Genomic DNA, 23599 nt, shown 5'->3' with positions numbered 1-23599 from the left:
TTTTCTGTTCTATTAAACCGTTCTTATCTCAACCCACGAGTTTTACTTCTTTTCCTGATTTTGTCCCCCATCCCACTGGGTGGGGGGGGAGTGAGTGAGCGGCTGCGTGGTGCTTAGTTGCTGGCTGGGGTTAAACCACAACAAATACACGGAGTCTTCCAACTTCATTAGAATAGGGTTTTGCCTGACAGTGCCACTGCAATGTGAGGAATATGATCCTGCCTGCAAATTAAAAAAAAAATTGGTGGTGTGGTATCACAGTGGAGGTAATTTGGAGGAAATTTCTCAGGGAAAGCGAGGACTGCAAGGGTGTTAAAAAATTAAAAAAGAAGAGGGGGGGAAAAAAAAAGCTCTTTTTCTGCTGGTCATCAGATGTTCCTCCGTGCTGCCCTTGGGCTGAAATTGGGCTGCCTGCATTCAGCAAATGGAGGCTTTGGGGGTTAGGAAACCATGTGTGCTTTCCCTTGTGGAGGGGGAGATGATGGCATGTCGCTAGGCTGCTGGGTGTAAGACGCTGGCTCTTATATCTAGCTTTTACTGCGGTTTTCTATGATGCCATTTGCCTTAATTTACTGCTTTTTTTGTTTTTTAATGTACCTGGGAGAGTTTGGGAGAGGGTCTTCAGGCAGGAATCCCTGGTCGCTTATAGAGTGAGGCCATTATTGCACTATATGGACTTAGATGAGGCAATGCTGGGGTGAATCCCAGTTCCATCCTGCCCCATTCTGCCCTGGGCAGTGGCTGGTGGGACAGACGTTACTTGCTTGAGTTGGGTCTGTATTAAACCAACAGCTCAGCCAGCAGGTTTTATTTATTATTATTTAGGAAGCGTGAGGATGTATAGAGGAGGATACTTATGGCATTAAAAACAAACCCACAGGAGAAATATCCGGCTTTTTTTGAGCTCCGAGGGCTGCATGCTCCACCTCTGGGGTGAGAGGAGGCACAAGTGATGGGGAAGGTGACCCTCAGGGATGCAAACAGCAGTGCAAACCCTGCCGGGAGCCGAGCGAGCAGCCAAGGGAGTCAGTCTGGGGCGGAGGAGCGGAGGTTGCCCTTTGTCCCCCGCAGAGGCCAGCGGCCCATGTGGCAGTGGACTTTGGCAGTGGCACCCCAGGGAGTGGAAGACGGGCCCCGGCGGCCTCTGAGCAGGTGTGTGTGGCTGCTGCGGGGGGTGGATGGCAGTGGGAACCCCTGGCCAAAAATTAGGGGGGCCCTCGGTGGGACCAAAATGGTGGGTGTCTGGATACTTATGCCTGGGGGGGCTATTTAGGGCAAGGATTTAACCCTGATTTCCCCTAGAAGGGCCACAAACTGAGCTGCCTGTGTTGAGATCTGAGTGTGTGTCCCCCCCCAGCACTGAAATGATCCCAAAATGCCTTAAACGTTGAGTGTGAGAGGGGTGACAAGTGGTTCAGACAGCATCTGGCTATCTGCCCGCATCAGGGAGGTTTGTGAGCCTTTGTGGGGGCAGTTTGGGTACCGATGCTGCAAGAGGACATATGGGGGGCTTGAGGGTGGCACCCCCCTCTGGCAGCTGGGGCTTCACCCATGTGTTGTCTTGGGCTCTCCTTAGGGTTTCCTCTTCTGTGTAGGACCATTATAAATAAATCTGGTGTCTGTTTGAACTGCTATGTTCTTGCTGGAGCTGGAAGGCAGGAGGAAATCCCTGTTTCTACCCCACCTCATAGCTCACATGAGCAAAGCTCCATTTCTCTCTGCCTCTGTCCCTGCTCATTTATTTAAGAATAACTCTCCCTGTCCTGCTTGTAGCTTTGCCAATATCCCTTCCTCTACCACATATAAAATGGGGTTTCACCACCTTGTTGCAGAGGTAAAGCTGATTTCTAACCTGCCTGGGGAGACTGTGAGTACTGGTGCTGGTGGTCTGCTGGTTGGGGGTGCAGGAGGATGCTACCTGGATCCTACCTCTGGCTCTGGGAAGAGCTGGATGCCTGTTGCTTTCAAAAATGGACCACTTCATCCTGGTGTTTTAAGGGGAGCTTCAAGTTTAGATGTGGAGATGGCTTTTCCTTGCCTCTGGGCATTTTGGAAAGGATGCTGTGCTTCAGCAGGCTCCCAAAAGCAGGGAGTAGGTGGCAACAGACTTCCTGGGGGGCTTTGAGGGGGGGTGAAAAGCCACTGATCAAACACACTGTGCCTTATCTCGTTGCTTGCAGGCCACTAAAGCCATTTGGGACTTAACCTCTCCTCCCACGCCAAAACCGGAGAGGATCTCACTGGCAAGCTGGTGATGGACCCCTGGGCCCCTGCCTGGCCGCCCCAGTTCCGGGAGAGGCAGGTAGCCCGGGCGGGGTGGGGAGGGGCACACCGTGGCCCCCCACCACAGCCAAGGTGGCAGCTCCTCCGTGCAGGGCCCCCCCGTCAGCCCGGCCCCTGGGATGGGGGCCACCTCCCCGGCCACCCCTGGGATGAGGTCCGCCACCCCTGGAGGGATGCCCGTGGACCGGCTTCCCGGGCTGAGTACTATGAAAGCAGCAAACCCCACAGGCCGTACTCCAGGTGAGAGCTGTCTGACTTTGCGATGCTCGTGCTGAGCCCCTTCCTTGTAATCCTTCTTGAAATAAGATTTGCCTGTTTCACCACTCTCATGGGCTTGTGACGCGGGTCCTGCCCTTGTAACTGCGTAGGGGAAACAGCAAGTAGCCTCGAGGAGGCAGTGGGTGATTAGGTGATGTCCAGCTATTAAAGCAGCTGGTGACTTCTATATTTAAGGCTGTGTAGTAGTTGCAGCTCTGATTTCTTCCTACAGCTGTGACTTCTGTGGTTGCTGTTTTACAGGCTTCGTCTTGGTCCTGAGGTGCATTTTTCTTGAAGGTTTGATTAAATGCAGTTCTTTTTTACCAAGTGCAAGGTGAACAATAAAAATACAAACGGTAATATAGGAGCAAAAGGGAGGTTGCAAACTCAGCTGCTGAAACAGCGGAGGGTGGAAGGATAATATGTGGGCTAGAGGATGCTCTCGCTGCTGAGAGAGCTTTGAGTGCTCCAGCAAATTTGCATTGATTTGCCTGAGTTACTGCCCTTGGCGAGTTATGGTGTGGATACGCAGAGTTTTGTGCTGAGGTGGTACAATGCTCGCACCGGGAAGGTGGGTGTTGCACAGGGTTGACAAATTGTTGTGTAAATTGTGAAGGGTTAAGGTATGTGAGTGCCAGGTGGGTGGCTTGGGCTGGGGCTAAGCTCCGGCACAGGGGAAGACCTGCTGAGCTGTGCGGTAGGTGCGGTAGCTCCAGAACTTGGTAGAGAAGGTGCTTTTGGGGGACCTCTCCTAAAATGCGGGTGAAAGCTGATCCCCATGGCAAGTCCACATCATGGAGCTGAAATTGGGCATTGCCTGAAACTGTAGTGCACAGCTTTCTCGTAGATGTGGATGGGAAAGTATCCAAAGTTCTTGCTGCTGCTTTCAGGTGTGATGCTGGACCAGTTTCTGGCCCTGCTGCTGAGCAGGGCACCTTGGCAGGGGAGCTGGCTTTATTTCCATTACCCTTTCTTCCTCCAAAGGTCCCATCCATGGCATGAGTCTAACCCTAGATGTGGTCCAGAACCTGCAGCAGTGCCCTTTCTTTCTCAGATTGAGTATGTTGTGTTTCAGGCAGGGATATGAAGACCCCCACTGGCAGTATCCAGCAGCTGGCTATGGGGATGACTACACCTACCAAAGCCGCCAGTGGCAGCCAGTGGCCTGGCAAGATGACAAAGGTATGAGCTTGTCCTTTGGGTCTGGGGATGGAGGCAACCTGCTTGCAGAGGAGGCGATGCTTTCTCTGGGACAGAATCATAGAATCATTTAGGCTGGAAAAGACCTTTAAGATCATCCAGTCCAACCATCAACCATGCCCACTAAACCATGAAGTGCCTTGCCTACGCGCTTTTTTAATACCTCCAGGGATGGTGACTCAATCACTTCCCTGGGCAGCCTGTTCCAATGCCTGACAACCCTCTCAGTACAGAAATTTTTCCTAATATCTAACCTAAATCTCCCTTGCCGCAACTTGAGGCCATTTCCTCTCGTCCCATCTCCAGCCACCTGACAGAAGAGACCAGCACCCACCTCACTACAACCCCCGTTCAGGTAGTTGCAGAGAGCGATAAGGTCTCCCCTCAGCCTCCTCTTTTCTAGACTAAACAGCCCCAGCTCCCTCAGCCGTTCCTCACAGGACTTGTGCTCCAGGCCCCTCACCAGCTTGGTTGCCCTTCTCTGGACACGCTCCAGCAACTCAATATCTGTCTTGTAGTGAGGGGCCCAAAACTGAACACAGTACTCGAGGTGCGGCCTCACCAGTGCCGAGTACAGGGGAACAACCACCTCCCTGCTCCTGCCGGCCACACTATTTCTGATACAGGCCAGGATGCCGTTGGCCTTCTTGGCCACCTGGGCACACCGCTGGCTCATATTCAGCCGGCTGTCAACCAGCACACCCAGGTCTTTCTCTGCCGGGCAGCTTTCCAGCCACTCTTCCCCAAGCCTGTAGCGCTGCATGGGGTTGCCGTGACCCAAGTGCAGGACCGGTCGCTTAGCCTTGCTAAATCACATACAGTTGGCCTCGGCCCATTGATCCAGCCTGTCCAGATCCCGCTGTAGAGCCTCCCTACCTTCAAGCAGATCGACCCTGCCTCCCAACTTGGTGTCGACTGCAAACTTGCTGAGGGTGCACTTGATCCCCTCGTCCAGATCCTTGATAAAGATGTTAAACAGAACTGGCCCCAATATTGAGCCCTGGGGAACACCACTTGTGACCTGCCACCAATCGGATTTAACTCCATTCACCACAACCCTCTGGGCTCATCCATCCAGCCAGTTTTTTACTGGTAGTGAAGAGTACACTTGTCTAAGCCATGAGCCGCCAGCTTCTCAAGGAGTATGCCGTGAGAGACAGTGTCAAAGGCCTTGCTGAAGTCTAGGTAGACAACATCTACAGCCTTTATCTCATCCACTAGGTGGGTCACCTGGTCATAGAAGGAGATCAGGTTGGTCAAGCAGGACCTGCCTTTCATAAACCCATGCTGAATGGTCCCGATCCCCTGCTTGTCCTGGGCTTGCCATGTGAGCGCTCTCAAGACAGACTGTTCCATAATCTTCCCTGGTACCGAGGTCAGGCTGACAGGCCTGTAGTTCCCTGGATCTTCCCTCTGACCCTTCTTGTAAATGGGCATCACATTGGCAAGCATGGATGGGATGGGTTCTTCTCCCAGGGTTTGCACATCTGCAGGGCTTTCTCCTGCCCATGTTCCTGCGCTGTCGGTGCCATTTTCCCTGTGCAGCACTGCCCTCTGTTTGCCTTTGGGAAATGTGAGCAGGTACTAGTTGTACCCAAGGGAATGTTTGATCTTGATCTCCATGGCTAAAAACCGGTGTCATTCCTGGTTCCAGGCTGAACTTGATGCTGATGGTCTTGTGTGAGCAGGGTGGCCAGGGCCTTGTTTTTGCTGTTTCTGGAGTTCCTGGGCTGAAGAAAAGGGGAGGAAGGAAAGAGGGAAGGATATTAGTGCTGTGTTGGCAAATGTGTACAGGGCTTTATCATACCTCCGTGTTGGGCTAATTTGGAAGCAAATGGGGTGTGCATGGCAAATTGCCTGACTTATTGCTTTTCTTCTGCAACTTCATTATGGCTTGTTGCTTTGGAGGGGCAATGCTAAATCTTGATTCTCTCTCTAGACCTGAGACAGGGAGAGACTTACACCAAGAGCACCACTTTCCGGGACCAGCACTACTACAGGGGTTACCACCCCAACCTGGCTGCAACCCCCCGGGGGCAGGACAGGTAAGGGTGGGGGGTCTGGGTATCAGCTGGTGCAACCATCTGCTGCAAGATTAGTGGCTTTGTGGCTGCTCCCAAAAATCTCTGACCTTTGGGGCTTCTCCTTTTGGTCCTTTCTGCAGGACACAGACCTACGACTCCTATGAGGAGAGATATGTCTCGGCTGCCCGGCCTGAGTGTGCAGGGGGAGAAACCCCTGGCAGCGATTTGGGGGAGGCCAGTGGCCAGCCCTCAGAGGTAACCTCAAGATGGGCAGGGGTGCAGGACAAGAGGCTTGGGGATCTCCCAGGGATTTTGGGAGCAATCCATGTGTCTCTCCTCCAGCTGGGAAGGAAGCTGAGGAGAAAAGGGCTGCTTTGCTACGTTGATCTCAGTGCTTAACAGTCTCTGGGGTTTATTATAGTGGGTTATTGGTATTTATGAAGTGCCCATCTGCTGGGCTGTTGTTCCCCCAGGCATGGGGCTGTACACCGCTTCTGCAGGGAGCCAAGAGCAGGACAGAAGTCCAGCCCTCATGCATCCTCCTGAGGTAGCTGAAAGCTGTGTCTTTTTCAGCTCTGTCCACCAAGGTCTGCTCCATCAGACTTCTATCCTGATCACTGTGTTTTGGAATAGAGCAAATTAAAAGATCAAATCAAAGCTACTCTGGTGGTTTTGCTCCTGGGCAGAGCTTTTTTTTCTGATTCCCAAGCACTGCCTGCTGACTGTTGGGCTAGACTTGTGGCTCATGTAAATTATTTTAAAAGCCATTGGGTATGACCAGTGTATGTGCCATGATGAACCTAAGATGCTGAAGAGAGTGAGCTGCTCAGATGGGAATCAGCTGTGCTGTTCCTCCTGGGCAGCAGAGCATGTCCCGCTGCCCTGGGAGCTGAGCAGCAGTGGGGACCCTAGTTTCTCAGCCAGGTTTGTGTTTTCTTCCTTCCTTGTAGCCCTTGGGCCAGCCCAGCCTGCTCCTGCAGTACCATGAGTCGGGGCTCAGCTCCAGCAGCCATGAGCTCAGCCAGTACATCCGTGATGGTGCTGACCACTATGACCCTGCGCTTTCAGGGACCTGGAGCCCGGCACAAGCAGGTGAGGTGTTATGGGGCCCTGGCTCCCTCTGACAGGGCAGGGGAGCAAGGAAATAAATGGCTGGCATTAGGAGATTTGCCGTCTCACAGCTTGGTCCTTTCCTGGAGGAGGTTTTGTGGGTGCAAGGCATGACCAGGGGGCTGCAGGGTGGGTGTGTGGTCCAGTGGCTCTGCCTGGGGGGTGCAGAAGCTGCCACATTTGCCTTCTGCTTTAGGGGACAGTTCTTGCATAGGGGGGATCAGTAGAGGGGGCCAGGTTGGGACCTGGTCACATCCTCCATAGTGGAGGCAGTGTGGGGTCAAGATAAGGAGACTCATGGTGGCCTGTGTGTCGTTGCAGGGGGGCCCTTGGTGTCCACCCCAGACCCGGTGGTACCCCTCAAGTTCTCGCTGCCACACATGGCGGTGTGCTTCGGAGCTGGAGGCCAGCTGGTACTGGTGTGTCCCCACTGCCCGGCTGAGGGGCAGCTACCCCACGTCGAGCTACACAGCCTGGAGGTATGCCACAGCCCAGCACCCCAGACTGCCCTTGGTCCCCTTGCTGGAGTGGCTCCTTTTGCCCTGAGGGATGCAAATGCTGTTCATCACCCGAACAGCTGCCTCAGCAGCCTTCCCATCCCCTGCTGCCATCTTGTCTCCAGCCAACACAGACCCTTGAGTCTGCATCGTGCCAGCCCGTGCCTGGGAATTGCTTTCAACCTTTGGGCCCCACATCCTGCTCCTTCAGCTATGTAACTCTTGTTGTCTGTGACCTGTTCACAGTGTTCCCTCCTGATAGGGACAGATGTGGGCCATACCTCTCTGAAGGATAATTCTGCTCACCTTTCTGAGGTTCTCCGATACAGAGGCCATATCCATCCCTTGAGTCTACCACAGTGCTTCAGTCTCCTATTTTGCCTCCCCAAAGAGGCAGATGCCATCTCAACAGGCGTTTCTTACCTGGACCTTAGCATTGGGGTCCATGTGATGGTTTAGGGTCTATGCTCTGGGGTTACCTTAAGACATGCTTAGCACAGAGAGTAGGTTCAGCAGCACTGTTGAGCCCTTGGCCAAGGCACTGACTTTTGGCTAGCCCAGCTGGGGCTGGCCTGATTGCTGGAGTCTAGCTGCTGAATTTGCTCTTGTTTTTTAGGTAATCCTTCGTGACACAAAAGAGCTGGAGGAGCTACGGGCCTTCCCTGGGCCCCTGGCCAGGTATGCTGCACCAGCAGGTCCAGGAGCTGTGTCCTCCTGGCTGTGCTGGCACGGCTGGCCTGGGAGCACCTCTTCTTTGGGAGGAGACATGAGCTCAAGGAAGACTTTAGGGTCCCCATGGTTTTGAGATATCTGCAAAGGCCAAGTCCAAGTTAAGACTGGGAGCCCAGCCCCTTTGCTGCAGAGTAGGTTGGTTTGGATTGTGGGAGATGGTTATTTTGAATATTCATAGGGTGTGGGTTTACTGTGGTTTGTATGTCTGACCTTATTTTGTACTCATGTCCCAGAAAACTGATTTTTGGGAGGTCTCTTTGGATTTCTAAAGCCCTGGGTCAACCTGTGGTTTAGCTTTTCCTAAGTTTTTTGTCCCCTGAGACTGTTGAGCATGGCAGGGTCAGACCCAATATGCATGCACCTTCATCCAGTGTGAGCCTGGGGGTGAGTCATGGTGTACTGCATCAGGTTGTCTCTGTATCATACTGGTTACACCAGTGTGATTTCTTGTCACTTGTAACCAACGTGGGGAGAGGAAAGGAGTGTGCAGAAGGAGGAAACCCACTTACTGAGCAAAACAGCTGCCTATGCCCAGAAGCTGGGTAGAAGACCTGGAGGTTACTTGTGCTGAAAGAGATGTTGGGAATATCCATACAATATGTTGGTGTGATTGAGTCAGGATCAGCATCTCCCGTCATGGTTCGGTCCCTTTCCCCTGGCTCATCTTCTCTCTCAGCCACTTTTTCCGTCTGATTTTTTTTTTTGTAAGACAGCAGTTCTGCCTGGTTTGCACATAGCTTAAAGGTTTCTGCTTGTGTTTCAGACCCAAAGAGTTTATGTGGTCACAAGCATGTCTTTCTCCCTGCACTGTGCTAGTTAATCAAAGATACTGCCTGTATGCATGCCTGCTCCTACAGCCTTGGATATCCACAGCTGTAACAGCAGCACAGCTAAGCAAAACTGAGGTTCTTTGCAGATGGATGGATGAAAATATTATCAGGAGGGCAGAGAGAGGGTTTGAGATGCCCTCTGCATGCCTGAAACACAGAAATGTGCAAAGAGTCATAGTAATGATCAAATTTAAGCATTTTTGAGCTGGGTGTGGCCAGGGTGGTATGTGGTTGATGCTGGGGATCTTCTCCATCTCTCACTTTGAATCTTTGGCATCCCCATCAGTGAACCTGGGGATGCTTTGAGTCTGAATGATGTCCTAGATTGCTTTGCCTTGGGTTTCTTTTGATGCCTTTCTTTGCTGCTGTAAGGGAAGACCTGCACAAGGTGGATGTGGTGACATTTTGCCAGCAGAAGATAGCCACAAGCTGTGATCTCTCAACACAGAAAGGCAGAGATTCAGCTCTTCTCTGGAAACTGCTGGTCCTCCTCTGCCGGCAGAATGGGGTAGGTGTCCATGGAAAGGGGCTGACTGTTTTGATCTTAGAAGCGAGGCAAGTTATATGCCCCTTATGTGCCTCTTGATTCAGTTGTTATTTTCAGGGGGGTGCACCTTAAAAGCATCCCATTCCCACAGTACCATCAATCAGTTTGGTACTGCCTGGATATTTGGAGCAAACCCTTCTCTTGGACTGCTTTTCATCCTTGTGAACTACCAACAATCCAAGCTATAGCAGCTCTGAAAAGGACTGTTCCCACCTTCATTGAGGAGCTAGCATTTATGCTTAAAAGGGGATTATTCCCTTAACCCGATGAAATGCACCCAACCTAATCTGTGGCTGCTTGTTGGAAGCAGATGAACGAGATCTTCAGAGTGAGTGCTGTGAAGGTCTTGCTAGTTGTTGCCCTCCAAAACTGTGTGCTGGTGTCCAAGGCTGGTCTTGCTGGGAGATGCACTAGGATTGAGGATACAAGTGTAAGCGTGTCCGACTGGAAGTGCCTTCAGCCTTTGCTCATGGGGCAGCCTCCATGGGCCTCCTCGCTTCTCCCCTTCCCTTTCGCAGTCCATGGTGGGCTCAGACACGGCTGAGCTGCTGATACAAGACTGCAGGTGCCTGGAGAAATACAAGAGGCAAAACCCTGCGGCAAACCTGCTTGGCCTGACGGATGACGAGGGGATGTCGCGTCAGCCGGGGACACTGGACCTCATCACGGGGGAGGTCCCTCCCGTTGTGGAGACACAGGCACAGATAGTGGAGAAGTTCACCAAGCTCCTCTATTATGGCAGGAAGAAAGTAAGTGGTGAGTGGGATCCAGGACAGAGGGCTGACTTTTGTTCTTGGCCCCTTTGGCCTCTTCAGGTTTAAAAGGAAGGGTGGTCAAGAGATGCCCTATGGTTGTGGTATCAACCGTTCAAGTTGTTTGTACAATAGGGCTTATGGCAGTGATTTTCCACCATTGGGAACGGGGATGGGGCCCTGATTGAAGACAAGATGCAGATGCTTTTACCAGCACTGCGGGTTTAATTGCAGCTATGTGATCTCAAGGGATACCAAAGGCACAGGGAGAGAGAGGAGGGTTGCATGCAGAGAAGGTTGGGTGCCCAGGCTGGGATCCCACAGTGGTGGCATTGAGAGCTAACAGGCAGCACAGACCTGGAAATCCAGGAAAGACAATATTGCTATGAAGGTCCCAGTTCTTGTCATCATGCGAGGTAGAAAGATAAAGGGGCCTTTGTGAATGTGGGAGGGTTTTTTGGAGGGTATTAGTTAAAGCCGGAGCAGCCATTAGATCTTGACTCCGAGCCGGGTGAGCAGAGGGTCCTCTTGGCAGCAGGGGAGGGCAGGGAAAAACATAGAGTTAATGCAAAGCCTTTTTCTTCTCCACCTTGGCTGCAGGATGCTCTGGTCTGGGCCATGAGAAACCAGCTGTGGGGCCATGCCCTCTTCCTCTCCAGCAAGATGGACCCTCGGACCTACAGCTGGGTGCTCACTGGGTAAGTTGGAGAAGCTAAAGCCACATATGATGCTCTGTGGCTGCCTTTGCCAAACCTGTTACGCTTTGGGTACCCTCAGCCCCAGTGCACTGAAAAAAGAGCATTGATTTTAGCTGGATGCTTTCAGAGGGGGCAAAGGGGAGAGGGGGGCATCCATCTGGATGGGCCCAAGTCCTTTGGGCTTCCTGATGGACAGGAGAAACCAAGGGGGGGGGGGCTGGAAAGCAGAAGGAAGGCCATTCCCTGGAAATGTGGGGTGGATTCATTCTGAGTCTTTGGCTTTGCCTTTGCTGCCCTAGCAAAGGCAGCCATAGGGGTAGGGGGAGCTGAGCTACCTTCACTGTGATCCAGTCTGGTCTGAGCTGTTCATCCCACGCGTATGAATGTTTTCTGGTGGAATTAACGTACTTAGTCTGGATTGGGTTGATCCCTTCAGGGAGAGTTAAGCAGAAATTTTCTGTCTTGTGCAACCCGAATCCTTTTAAGGAGGTTTTATCCAGTGTTGTCCTGGAGACTTGCCTGCTCTGGAGGTAATGCAGCTCATCTGCCTTGTGGGCTGATGATCCTTTCTGCCTTCTCTGGGAAGCCCCTCAGAACACTGCTTTTCTGGGGTATTTGGGATGTGCCCTTGGAGGTGAATGAGGGTTTGTGGTCCCAGCATGGCAGCCCTATCTCTGCTGTCTCCTCACAGGTTCACCAGCACGCTGGCCACCAATGACCCCCTGCAGACCCTCTTCCAGCTCATGTCAGGAAGGATCCCGCAGGCAGCCCTGGTCTGTGAGCAAGAGGCTGGCCCTGGCACGTGTACCGCCTCTGCTGTCACCTGCCTGTGACACCCACGTTGTGGTGACCATCTCTGCTCACGTTTGTTCTCCTCTTACCTCCCTCCAGTGCTGTGGGGATGCCACATGGGGAGACTGGAGGCCTCACCTGGCTGTGATGTTGTCCAACAAGGCTGGAGACATGGACCTGAACCACCGAGCTATCATCACCATGGGAGACAGTTTGGGTGAGCCAAAGCTGTTGTGAGCAGTTGTGTTCCAGCTGTCTTGTAACGGTGGGTGGACACCGGCAATGTCACCATGCATGGCATGGATGTAGGCTGGTGCCAAGATGGGGTGTGCATGCCCATACCCCCAGACTTGCAGTGCCTGTGCGGTGGCAGGGATGAGGTGTTGATGGGTCCTGCTGCCATTTGTGCTGGCAGATGAGTCAGGCCCAGGCATATCTATTAGCTGCTCATTTGGAGACACCTGGAGCAGCCGGACCCAGAGAGGGCATATATAACTGCAGGGACTGAGACTTGTTCCCAGTGGCAGGGACTCTTGGGGATTTCATGCCAATAATGGCACCCTGCAGAGCTGAAGCTGGAAGCTCAGGCTTCCCTGGTCCTACCACTGAACTGAAATCCCCTCCTAGGTACAGAAAGCAGCAATCAGGGAAAACAGAAAAAAGAGAGAGAAGGGAGGGATCAGGGTCTGCATGGACAGGGAAAAGTGGGGCGGTGGGGTTTGGGTTTTCCTGTGAGCTTGGGGGCCTCCAAAGCAACACTGACCACATGGTGACCTCTCTCTCAGGACTAAGTGTTTGTCTTTTTTCCTCCCATCCAGCTGGCAGGGGAGCAGTTGAAGCAGCTCATTTCTGCTACCTGATGGCAGATATTCCTTTTGGTTACTTCGGGGCGAAGGCAGACCGCATGGCTCTGCTGGGCAGCAGCCACTGGTGAGTGAGCCCAGGAGGCTGTGCTTTTGCCAGAGTGATGTGTCCCACCTTCTCCCCATCCCCGGGATCTCACTTTTACACAAAAGCGATCCCTGTTTGTGGGTTTTTACTGCTCTTAATGTGAGCTTTGCTCTGGGCCTCTCCAGCTGCACGCCGGCACAGTGGTGGAGCTGTGAGTCTGTGTGTGGGGCTGTCTGGGAAGAGAGGTCTCCTCCTGCTTGCTGAACCTACCCCTCTCCTCTGCAGTCAGGCATTCGCCCAGTTTGCCAGGACAGAGGCCATCCAGCGGATGGAAATCTTCGAGTACTGCCAGCACCTACGACAGCCCAAATCCTTCCTGCTCCCCTTCCAGGTAGCGGAGATGCGCAAGCACATCTGGTGCAGCAGCTCAGACCTGCCACAAAACATGCATCCACCCTGAAGCCAGGGATTCAGGCTGCTCTCCAAGGCTTGTCCCCTCACTGGGCTTTGGGAGTGATGGGGAGGCTGCCCCAGCTGAGGAGGTCCTCCAGAGCAGGGCTTTGGGCAGATTTTGGGGCACAGTGTGTTTGATCAGTGCTGGCTCAGGTCTAGTTGCCTTCCTGCTCTTTGGGTAATGGATAGACTTTTCATATTGCAAATAAGTACCCGGCTGTTGCTGCCTTGGGCGCTGCACAGATTGGGTGGATAAATGAAGGTGGTGGGCTGGTGTGTTCTCCCCACCACCTGTCTGCTGGCTCTGGGCCAGTCTGGCCTTGCGACAGTGCTGTGGTTCAGGGAGCAAGGCTGGATGACCCTGTGGGGATGGGTGGGGGTGCCCATGGGTCAAGTTGAAGGTGACCTCTGGGTGATGAGACCCATGATCCAGAGTGCTCCGAGTCATGCTGGGATGATGTGCTGGGGCAGAAGGGACCCACAGGCATGAGCATGTCCTTGCTCATCTCTGTCTGCTCCGCTTCCTTCTCCCGAGGTGTACAAGCTCCTCTACGCCTCTCGCCTGGCTGACTACGGGCTCCCAGCCCAGGCCCTGCAATACTGCGAGCAGATCGCTACCGCGCTCCTGGGCCAGGATCTGGCCAGCCACCCCATCCTGGCCCAGCAAGTGATGAAGGTGAGTCTCATACTCCCCCGCATCCTTGGCAGGGACCCAGTGTGGTAGGAAGCATCCTTGGGGTTTCCCGTGGCTGGGGGTGCTTGGCAGCTCTGAGCAGCCCCCCAGGGTTTGCTGCCTGGTGTGTGCTGAGTACAGTGAAGCCAATGCCTCCATGCAGTCTCTAATACCCACGGATTTAGGGTAGAAAACAAAGGAATTGTGTTGACTGCCAAGTAGGAGCAGAGTTATTTGGAAGCAAAGGATGTTTTTTGTTCTAGAGAGGCTTTTTGAACTTCTAAATAGCACAGACATAAGAAGCTGAAGTTTGAGTGCTTGACATTTCCCCTCCAGCTCATCATCCCATGATTCCATTTACCTGCCAGAGGATCTTTTGGGGTGACAGTGAATAGGAGCATGTCCCTGCTTCTAGCACTCAGGCCAGCTCATCTGCTTCATGAGTGGGATGCTGGGGCAGGGAGGGGTGAGGCAAAGTGTCCCAGGTCCCCCGGGGCAGGTTGGGCTCTCAGGAGAGCGGGTCTGCCCACCCCACGCACATTATCAGGGCAGTGCTGAGGCTGCTGGAAGCCTTCCTCTGTTGGGAAGGGTGCAAATGCCATGGTGCTGTGAGATGAGGGCAGCAAGGATTGCGTGTCTGAAGCGGGTGCTGCAGAAATCACCCAAAACTTGGCTCGTGCAGTGCCCCCCCCCGCATCGTCAAAACCTATTTACTGTCTAACAGCTTCTCAGATCTGCTGTTCTGCTGGGGATAATGCTTCTCCTGGGAGAAAACACTTTCATCTGAAAAACTAGTCCATTCGTAGACACTCTTGTCTTTGATGTTTTAGACTGTGTTACAAATTATGATACACATTAGTGTTTGATTAAGACTTCCTCTCTTTTGAAGCTGGGGACGATATACAACCAGGTGCTGGTTCATTAATATTGGATCAAAGTGCACATTAGCTTTTGGATTAAACATTCCCCCCGTTTAAGAGTAATCATGCTTATAATTTCCTCTTTCCTGCAACTGATTTAGGATGAACACATGTGTGTTTGCAAAGAGATGGGACAGTGGGTCTGTAGGTAGTGCAAGCTCCTGGCTGGGGGCTGGGTTACTCCGCTCTCTGTCGCCAGTCCCTGTCCCAAGCTGGGCTCCAGCTGCGTGGGTCATATCTTGCTGTAATCTGCTGGAGTTGGAAAGTGTGTTTTGCGCTTTGTTTTTAAAAACTTTGGGAATAGGAAAAAATGGCCAATGGGGACTGGTGTGGAGGGGATAGCTGAGACCTGTGTGGCTGCAGAGGGTGGCTGCAAGGTCAACTCTGGATGGCTTTTGGTAGCCCTTGATGCGGCAGCCTCGTAGCAAACTGGAGAAGATAAATAAGCACAAAGGAGCTGGGAGGGAGCTTGATAAATCCTCAAGAAGTGAGTCAATACCAGTAAGAGAAAATTCAGTAAAGGCTCAGATGAAGAGCAGTGTTTTGAGTGTCATCTCCCCTCATCCATCTGTCTTGAAACTAGACGCTTGTCTGAGCAATTTCTCCAGACTGCAATTTAGCTCTGCAGGGAGCCCTCCATCTCACCCTGCGCTGGTGGGATGGGTGGCCCCAGAAGAGCCTCTTGCTCTGTTGATAGTAGCCGGAGACCCCACGTGATTGAGATGGCTGCAGCCAGGGTGGCAGAGACCCCTCTCTTGCAGGAGAAATTAAACACACAGCAGCAATACTGCAGAGAGGTACCTGGGGGAGATAGTGGAGCATGGAAAAAATACCGAGCAGCAACATAACAGAATGCTGTTGCAAAAAAGAAAAAAAAATTCCAATGTTATAATGTTATTCTGGGCTATGAGAGCACGAACTGCATGTGTGAGACAAGGAGGTGATAATCCCCCTGTGCTCAGGTCTCTGGGGTCTTGGCTGGGGCACTGTGCCCTGTTTGGGATGCTGCGCTCAGAGACAGGGCCAAATTGGAGCAAGTACAGAATAGAAGAGCAGGGGTGATAAGAGATTGAGGGGAAAATGACCTCCAAAGAAGGCCTCCGGGTTATTTTTTCCAGGCAAGATATGCTGGCGGGGAGGAAGGGGTACAGGGGAGCAGGAGGCTGCTTTTCAGGGGATGGTGCCTGATTGTCCCTGCAGCTTCTGCAGGAGCAGGAATTGAGAAGCTTAATTTGCAGCAGGGAAGATTTCACTTCGATGTTATGAAAAAAACTCTTTAGCTCTAAGGACGTTAAGCATCAGGACAGGCCTAGGAGGCTGCAAAATCTTCTCCCTGGAGATTTGTAAGTGCAAATTGACAAACATGGGCTGGTGTGGGCACACAGGATTTTCTTGAGCATTGGCAGATGGATCAGGTAACCTCAGAATGTCCCTTCCAGCCCTGCATTTCTGTTTTCTGCGTGTTTATTAGTAATGGTAATACTTGTTGCAAAGACAGGTGAGCCCTTAGCTCAAACCCTACCAGCTCCCATCCATCCTTGTAGGGTAGGTAAGGGGTTGATGCACAGCCCTGGGAGTTGGGCTGTTTCCGGGGCTCCTGGTGGGGTGTTCTGCAAACCTGCTGGTGCCGCAGGCTGGCTGTCAAGTAGGATTAAGGTGCTCGTTTTCCTCGGAGGAGAAAAGGATGGTAATAGTTAGCTGCCTCTCTGATGTGAAGAGCATCTTTAACGTGGGTACTTTGACATCTATGTGGAGGTGGCTGAGATAGCCCTGCTGGGCGGCTCTCCGCGGGGCACAGGATGGGCCAGCACCTCTCTGTGGCAATGCAGGAGAGGGAATAAATCTCACGTGAGAGGCTGGTGTTACTTTTACCCCCATCTTGTGAAGAAGTGCAGCTCTTGTGGTTTTCCCCTGGGCCTGTGTGCCCAGCCATGTGCGACTGCTGCGAGGGTGGGTCTCTTCCCTGCGGAGGTAAGATGTGTGATGAGCCTCGTTGTCCTCCTGGCTCTGCAGCTAGCCGAGAGGCTGAAGCTCTCTGACCCTCTGCTCCTGGAGATGCCAGAGCAGGACCAGATGCTGGAGCCTGACTGGCTGCTACAGCTCCGAGCCTGCTGCCGGGAGTGGGAGGTAAGGAGGAGCGGGGATGCTGCAGGGCAGCTGATCTGTAGTGGTGTTTGTCTGCAGGAGCATCCTCTTCCTCTGCCCTGAAACTAAGGGGAGGGATGGGTATGGAGGTTTGAAGGCCATTCGAAGGACCAGGTGCCTTTCCCCTTGGCTTGTGAGCTCAGAGACATGGTCTCTGCTGGGGGACCTGCAGCTTCAGTGGAAGCAGGGGGGTTGCAGTGCCTGAGGGTGTGAGCAGCAAGGGCTGCAGAGCTTTGCATGGGGTAAAACACTCCTTGTCTTGGCTCAGGGAGGGCGGTCAGGGGCTGGTGGGTGAATGATGATCTCCTCTTGCAGTGAGGATGTTGCAGAGGACACTGGTGGGGCATCATCTTGCAGACGTATGCTCTCAGGTCCCTTGACTGTAGGCTGATCCTTGGATTAATGTTTTTCATTCAGGTTTCATGTCTGCTTTTGGTTTTGTGCCCTTTTCTGTCTCCAGTTTCCCCTCCTGCCTGCTCTCAGCAGGGCAGTGGTGCTGCAGCCCCCTTCACTTGCTGGGAAAGTGCTGTGCCTGTGCTGGTATGGGTCTCACCTGTAACCTAGACTCCTACAGCCCAGGGTGGGTTGTGAGCCCCAGCCCCACCAGCCCCATGCTTTTCTTCACAGTGTCTTCATGGTTTCCTTAGTCTTTGCCCTGTGCCATCCCTTTTTCCTTCTGTTTTATCACGTTTTCCCTCTGACTCCTTGCAGGTGGAAGACGACCTCTCTCTGGAGGTGGCACCCACTCAGCCAGATCTCTCCTGGGCTGCTGCATCGATGGCAGGTAAAGAAAATGAAGCAGCAGGTTGCAATCGCTGCAGCAGCCTTCTCTGCACGTGGAGTTGTGCTGCCATGGGCTGGGAGGCAGCTCCCTGCTCCCCAGAGCATTTCTCAGCAGCTTCTCCTTGCTCCTTACATCCCCCCAGAACTCAAAATTTTGCTCTTGCCTGGATGCATCCCTCCAGTGTGGGGCTGCCAGGGATGGGCTGCAAACCCAGGGGTTGATGCTTATGCCCTCTGTATAATGTCTGAGTAATTGGGCCTAATTACCACAGCTTCAGAGTCCCTGTGGGTGTCGTGGGAGAATGGGGACTGGGGGTGGGCAGCTGGACGAAGCACGTGCCTCCCAGCCGAGCCTCAGGGGAGATGGCCCTCCTCCCAGGCAGTCCTTCGAGGATGAAAATTGGAGCTGAACTAAGGGGATTTCTCACTTTCAGAATGAAAAATTTGGGAAGGAGCTTGTCCCTCTGCATACTGGGCTGCAGAATGCCTGTTGGTAAAGCCCCAGTGTTACCCCTTTGCTTTGCCCCTTGGTGACCCCGAGTCCCCTCCAGTGATATTCCACCCAGAGGGTCAAGAGACATCAAGATGAGGGACATGAGCCTTCCCTGGGTCCATTGGGATGTCCCATCAAGAAGTCAGGGGCTGGTGACCCATTGGCATTGCTTCACGGCCACCTCCATCAGCCGGATGCCCCAGCACAGCCCACTGCTCCTTGCTGCTGCTCAGATCCAGCTTTCTGCTGGGAATGCTGGTACCAATGGGTGGAGAATAAAGGCTTGTGCAGACAGGATAAAACATGACAAATTCCTCCCAGCCTTTTCTTCCTATCAGCTTTCCCTGCTGCTGCCAAATTCTTCAAAGAGCTCTCCCAGGCAGTAAAAAGGATCATCAATCCTGATTGCCTTCTGCTGCTATCAGGGCTGAGGCTATGATAACCATTCCTTGGAAAAAAGTCAGAGGTATGATGAGGGCTTCTCTGAGTGGCCAGGTCCGCTCCATGTAGCCTCTGCAGCTCACTTTCTCAAAGCTTGGCCCTTTTGTTCATTGGGAAGACCATCCAGAGTCACCATCTGAGGGACCTGCACGCAAAGAAAGCTGGCTTGGTGCTGAGTTCATCCATTTTGGAAAGACAAAGCCTAAATCAAGGTGCTAAGCTGGGATCCATGTGGTCACAGCAACCTCCCTCTCCATCCTTACAGCCTGGGCTGTCCTCCCTGACTTTTTCCAGCTCAGCTTGCCAAGGAGCATGGAGTTGAGTATCCATCCTCCTCCCTGCGGATCTCAAGCATCTCCAGGCTGTGTGGGAACAGCTTGCGGGTGTGAAGCCAACCCTGAGCGGGCTGGAGGCGATGCCGGCGGACAAAGCAAAGGGTTTTGTAGCACTGTATCCAAGAGATGCCATAGTCTGTCCCTAGGCTCAGACCCCAGGGGTCTGGGTCCTGCCTGGCCGTGTCTTATGGTGATGGGAGAGAAAATTCCCAGTGCCTAGCATGTTTCTGGCTGAAGGCTGCACAGCTGGAACAAGCAGGACATGCACCTTGGACCAATGGCAGTGTGCTGCCTGTGCTGTGTCTAACACCAGACAGAGCAACGCATGTGTGTGTTAAATAAAACAAAACCCACTTGCTCAACATGCCTTTCAAACAAACAAAACCCAACCCTGAATAAATCTGCCTAAAGCAAGAAACTCATCTGTGGGTGCTCCTGTGGAGCAGAAATGAAGGCTGTGTCTTCCTGGTGAATTTTCTTTCTTGCCTGGGGTGTGCAGCAGGAGTGGAAGAAAAGGCCGGAGGCCCCGGACTCCTTTGAACTGCTGGCGTGAGCTGCTTGTGCTTGGTCTCTTTGTTTCCATAGCATTCCCCTTCCAAGTTCGTTTGCAATGTCAGGCATTGGAGGTTTTTCCCCCCCCTGTCTTTCACAGCCCACCTTCCTTGAAGCCTCTGAAAGGTTGCCACTGCTGTGCTGTGCCCTACCTCCTTCCTTGCCCGTGTGTGGTCCCTGGGGTCCCTCCTCATGCCCCCAGCTCCTACTGATGTATAATGGAAAAAGGGAGAATTCGGTGCAACAGCCTGATGAAATTATAAACACTGGAGTAAACTCCTGAGGTGTGGGGTTTTTGCAGATGGAGAGCCTGGTCAGGAGCTTCCCCAGAGCAAAGGCTACCAGTATGACCAGTGGTACCAGCCCATGCCACCCCAGGAACCCAGCTCCCACGAGGACGTGTCTCTCCAGCCCCCGGCCCCCACTCAGGTCGCAGCATCACCACTGCTCGGCATTGGGCAAGAGCTGCAGCCCCCCACACTCGGCCTGGGGACGGCTGCCCCTCCGGGAGGGGTTTTTGCTGAGCCCCCTCTGCAGGTGGTGCCACTGGCAGGTAAGTGCTCTAGCCTTGCTTCTCTGCAAAAATACCCGTCCCCAGTTAGTAGCAGTGGGATGGGGTGTTCCTCCGGGAAGTGTGATCCCCTATGGCATGTGCGTCACTTCAAATGCTGCTCCCTTCACCCAGAGCCTTGTTTCCCTCCAACCTTGCCCCAGACGTGGAGCCACGCTTTCCCGGTGGTGTGCACGCAAACCAAGTCCACCACTGTCAGCCACCCTGGGCAGGTGGCTCTTCGTTTTCACAAGAACTTGCCCAAAGCGGCAAGGGAGGGCAGCTCTGGGTTGCTGGCAGTGATGCCACTTCCCTACCAGATGGGGAAAACCAGCTTCATGTCCAGCAGTGCAAGGCTGGTTTTTGGGATGCACCAGTGCAGGCTTGTGACTTATTCCCTCCCTGGTGCTGGCATGGACAGGGACTAGAATGGCCTTTTGCATCTCTTAAGGGGGGACATCTTGGCCATGTGGCCTTGCTCTGGAGTGGGAGGATAGAAGCACTGCAAATATCTCTAATAGACATGGCAGGAGCTTCTTGGGCCAAGCCCTGACTGTCCTTCCCTCTGCTCCACAGGAGAAGCTGGGGAGCCCCAGGATGCCCCGCTGTCCCCTGGAGGGGTGCAGCCATCCCTCCCAGCAGAGCAGGTGAGTCAGGGGGATCAGGGAGACCATCCCTGACCCATTATTGGGGGGCACTGGGGGGATTTGGGACTCGCTGTCTTGTCCTTCCACATGCTTAACTCACACGGAACCCCCCCTGCATTGTGATGCCAGCCATCCCCTTAGGGACCTGATGGGTCAGGGTAGCCCTCTCCAGCCTCCTTATCTCTGGGACCATGGGCTGCCCACTGCACCCTGCTGTGGGTGCTGTCCCTCCCCACCTGATGTGCGAGGGACACTGGGGTCCCTGGGGGTGCTACCTGTTAAGCCTGGCATGGAGGAGTCCCGGGGATGCTCTGATCATAGAATCATTTAGATTGGAAAAGACCTTCAAGATCAAGTCCAACCATCAACCATGCCCACTAAACCATGTTCTGGAGTACCCCGTCTACTTGCTTTTTGAATACCTCTAGGGATGGTGACTCAACCACTTCCCTGGGCAGCCTATTCCAATGTCTGATCATGCTTGGGGTGGCTCATTTGGGAACACGACGTGGCAGCTCTGATCTCCGATGCCAGGAGGAGTTAAAGGCAAGGGCTCGGACCATCTCGGAAAGCTCCACTGTCTACTTGGAAGATGACAGCCGGCCTTCCTCAGAGAGCACGGCTGAAGACACCATTGAAGAGCCAGCACCAGCAGAGGCGGTGAAGCCGGGTGAGGATAAGGTGAGCATGCCAGGGCTGACGTGAAGCCCTGTGCTCTGAGCTTGCCTGTCCCTGATGCCTGCTGTCCCTGCCCTGACCTGGGCAAAACAGTACCTGCTCCCATGGCTGGTGTGGGGGGCAGCTGGGTGGCCGTGGCGTCCTCCCCTTCTCACCCATTTATGTTGACTGTGACAACGTGCATTTCCCAGAGCTCTGGATTCAGGTGGTTTGGCTGGTTTCGGTCGAAGCCCACCAAGGAAACATCTCCCAAAGCTGGGTCTGAGACGGGCCCAGACTCCCCCACGCCGGGACCACAGGTAGGCTGTGAGAGGCTGTCCTGTCCCCAGGTGACACCCAGGGTTACAGCCATGGGGACGGGTGACACGTTTCCCCCTTCACCCGCTATTTCTCCCTCCGTCCTCATGCAGGTGGCTGGGCTGTGCCGTTGCACAGCTCCCCACGGCCGTAGTCGTTCTGTGCAGGGACAGAGCGGGACCAGGAGCCCTTTTAGCCTGGAAGTGAATCCTTGGTTAATAATAACTGTAAATTTATAAAGCCTCTTTGAACCAGGAGGTCCTCCAAGCACTCAGCAAACTATGTGGGGATGGCTTGCCCTTTGCTGGAGCGGAAAGCAGCAGCTGCGAGCAGCACAGCTTGGGCAGGTTTTAGGAGCTGAAGGGAAGGAAAACCTCTTTAACTGGAAGCACAGCAGAGAGGGGGAAGGATTCATGTGTGGTTATCCCAGTCCTGGCTGAGTCCTCAGGGTGTCACATCCCTGACTGCGGGCTGGCAGTGGGCTTGGAGCGAGACCCTCCCCTGGAAGTTTCTTCCTGGTTGAGAACGACCTACAATCCTGGAGCAGGAAATTTTGGGATATTATTCCAAAACTAGCAGGAGATGAGGAACAGAGGGGGACCCATGGACCCTGGTGGCCCCTTACATTGTACATGGGCCTGGTGTCCAGCCTCCTGCCTAATTTTGAGCTCTCTGGGTGGTTTAGCATTGTGACAGGCGTTGCTTGCCCTGATCCTGTAGCTGCCCCTTAGTTTGGGTGCCTGTAGCTCTTGGGGTACCTCTCCAGCAGGATGGGTGCAAAGTGGCACCCCGAAAGTGTGGTGTGGTATATCTGGTGCAGAGGTTTTCTCGCCATGCAAAGAGCTTCTGCTCTAAATGGGTGGATGTGGTTTCAGGAATGGATGTCACCATCCCCACATGAAGCTCCTCCTGTGGCTGGGACAAGCCCTTTGGCTCAGCCTCCCTCCAGGAACCCTGGTAAATGCTGCATGGGTCCCCTTTCCCCTCTCCCTGTTGGCATTTTAGAAGCTGCTCCTCCTAATTATGTTTGGTGGGGTTTTTGTTGTGGTTTTTTTTTTTTTTTTTTTTTTTTGCTTGCATGCCCCAGGAGGAATGCAAGGTGAAAATACTTTTCCTGTTACTCCAGCATCCATTGAGATGAAAGGCTCGTGGGATGCAGGTGGTGGGGAGTCAGCAGGAGAGCAGGTGAGGAGAGGAGGGAGGTGTACTTGTGTGTGATGGGGGGGACTGAAATTGGGGGGTGGCTGTTAAGTTTCTCTCCCTTCACCCCTTCCAGACTGTCTCCCATGAATCTCCCCCATCGGTGGGGACAGTTCCTCTCTTCAACCCTGTCCAGGTGTCTCAGGTGAGAGCATTGTCCTGTGGTGTTGCTGGTTAGAGCTGGGGCTGGCTCCTGCCTTTAGGGGTGATGCCAGGTTGCAGGCAATCTACTATGGGCAGGGGGATATAGGGGATACCAGCCCTGGGTATAAGGGTTTGGTGTTTATAAGAAAATAATTGGGGGAAGGACAGTGAGGGGGGGGTGGTGATGGAGGAGGGAAATAGGGGGGAATGCTTGTGGCTGCATCCTGGGGACAGCAGGTCTGCATTTTGGGGTACAACCCTCCCTTACACCACCTCTCTCTGCTTCCCAGCTGGCCGCTGCCGCTCGACCCAACCAACCCAGGCTCCTTTCCCAGCGCCGCTACCCCAACCCCCTGTGAGCGGAGAGCCCGGGGGGGTGGCTGAAACCAACAGTGGTGACCATTTGCAGAAAGTTCTTTAACCAAAATGGTGTTTGTGATTATTTTCGAAGGGGGGTGGCAGAGGTTTGGCCCGTGACCCCAGATGATGTGCAGTGTCGTCCGGGGCTGTGGGTCTCAACTGCTACCACCAGTTTTGTGGGTGTTGGGGGAGTTTATAAGTTGTATAAACAGGGGAACGGGGAAGAAAAAGGGTGTCCGGGGGAGAGTAGTCTGAATTGGGTTGTAGGGCGATGCCCCACCTCACCCATTGGACTCAACCATGGCTGGCCGTGA

The 23599-nt window shown here is 53.5% G+C and overlaps 1 protein-coding gene across 1 annotated transcript; it reads left to right on the top strand.

The window, feature by feature from the left end:
- Positions 1–1084: 1084 nt before the first annotated feature.
- On the top strand, positions 1085–23352 carry SEC16B (SEC16 homolog B, endoplasmic reticulum export factor). Its single transcript, XM_069789658.1, is given in 28 exon segments — positions 1085–1108; positions 1111–1152; positions 2181–2228; positions 2231–2523; positions 3617–3723; positions 5681–5786; positions 5906–6020; positions 6716–6857; positions 7197–7354; positions 7989–8050; positions 9307–9442; positions 10000–10230; positions 10834–10931; positions 11623–11704; positions 11823–11940; positions 12542–12653; positions 12900–13005; positions 13603–13743; positions 16674–16787; positions 17517–17589; positions 19711–19962; positions 20536–20606; positions 21141–21287; positions 21476–21583; positions 22457–22538; positions 22669–22766; positions 22858–22926; positions 23216–23352. Coding segments are annotated over 28 exon segments (3204 nt in total). The 3' UTR covers positions 23285–23352.
- The last annotated feature ends 247 nt before the right edge of the window (positions 23353–23599 follow it).

Source organism: Haliaeetus albicilla, chromosome 8, assembly GCF_947461875.1.
Source record: "Haliaeetus albicilla chromosome 8, bHalAlb1.1, whole genome shotgun sequence".
Taxonomy (NCBI): Eukaryota; Metazoa; Chordata; class Aves; order Accipitriformes; family Accipitridae; genus Haliaeetus; species Haliaeetus albicilla.
This window is presented reverse-complemented; position numbering and strand designations above follow the sequence as displayed.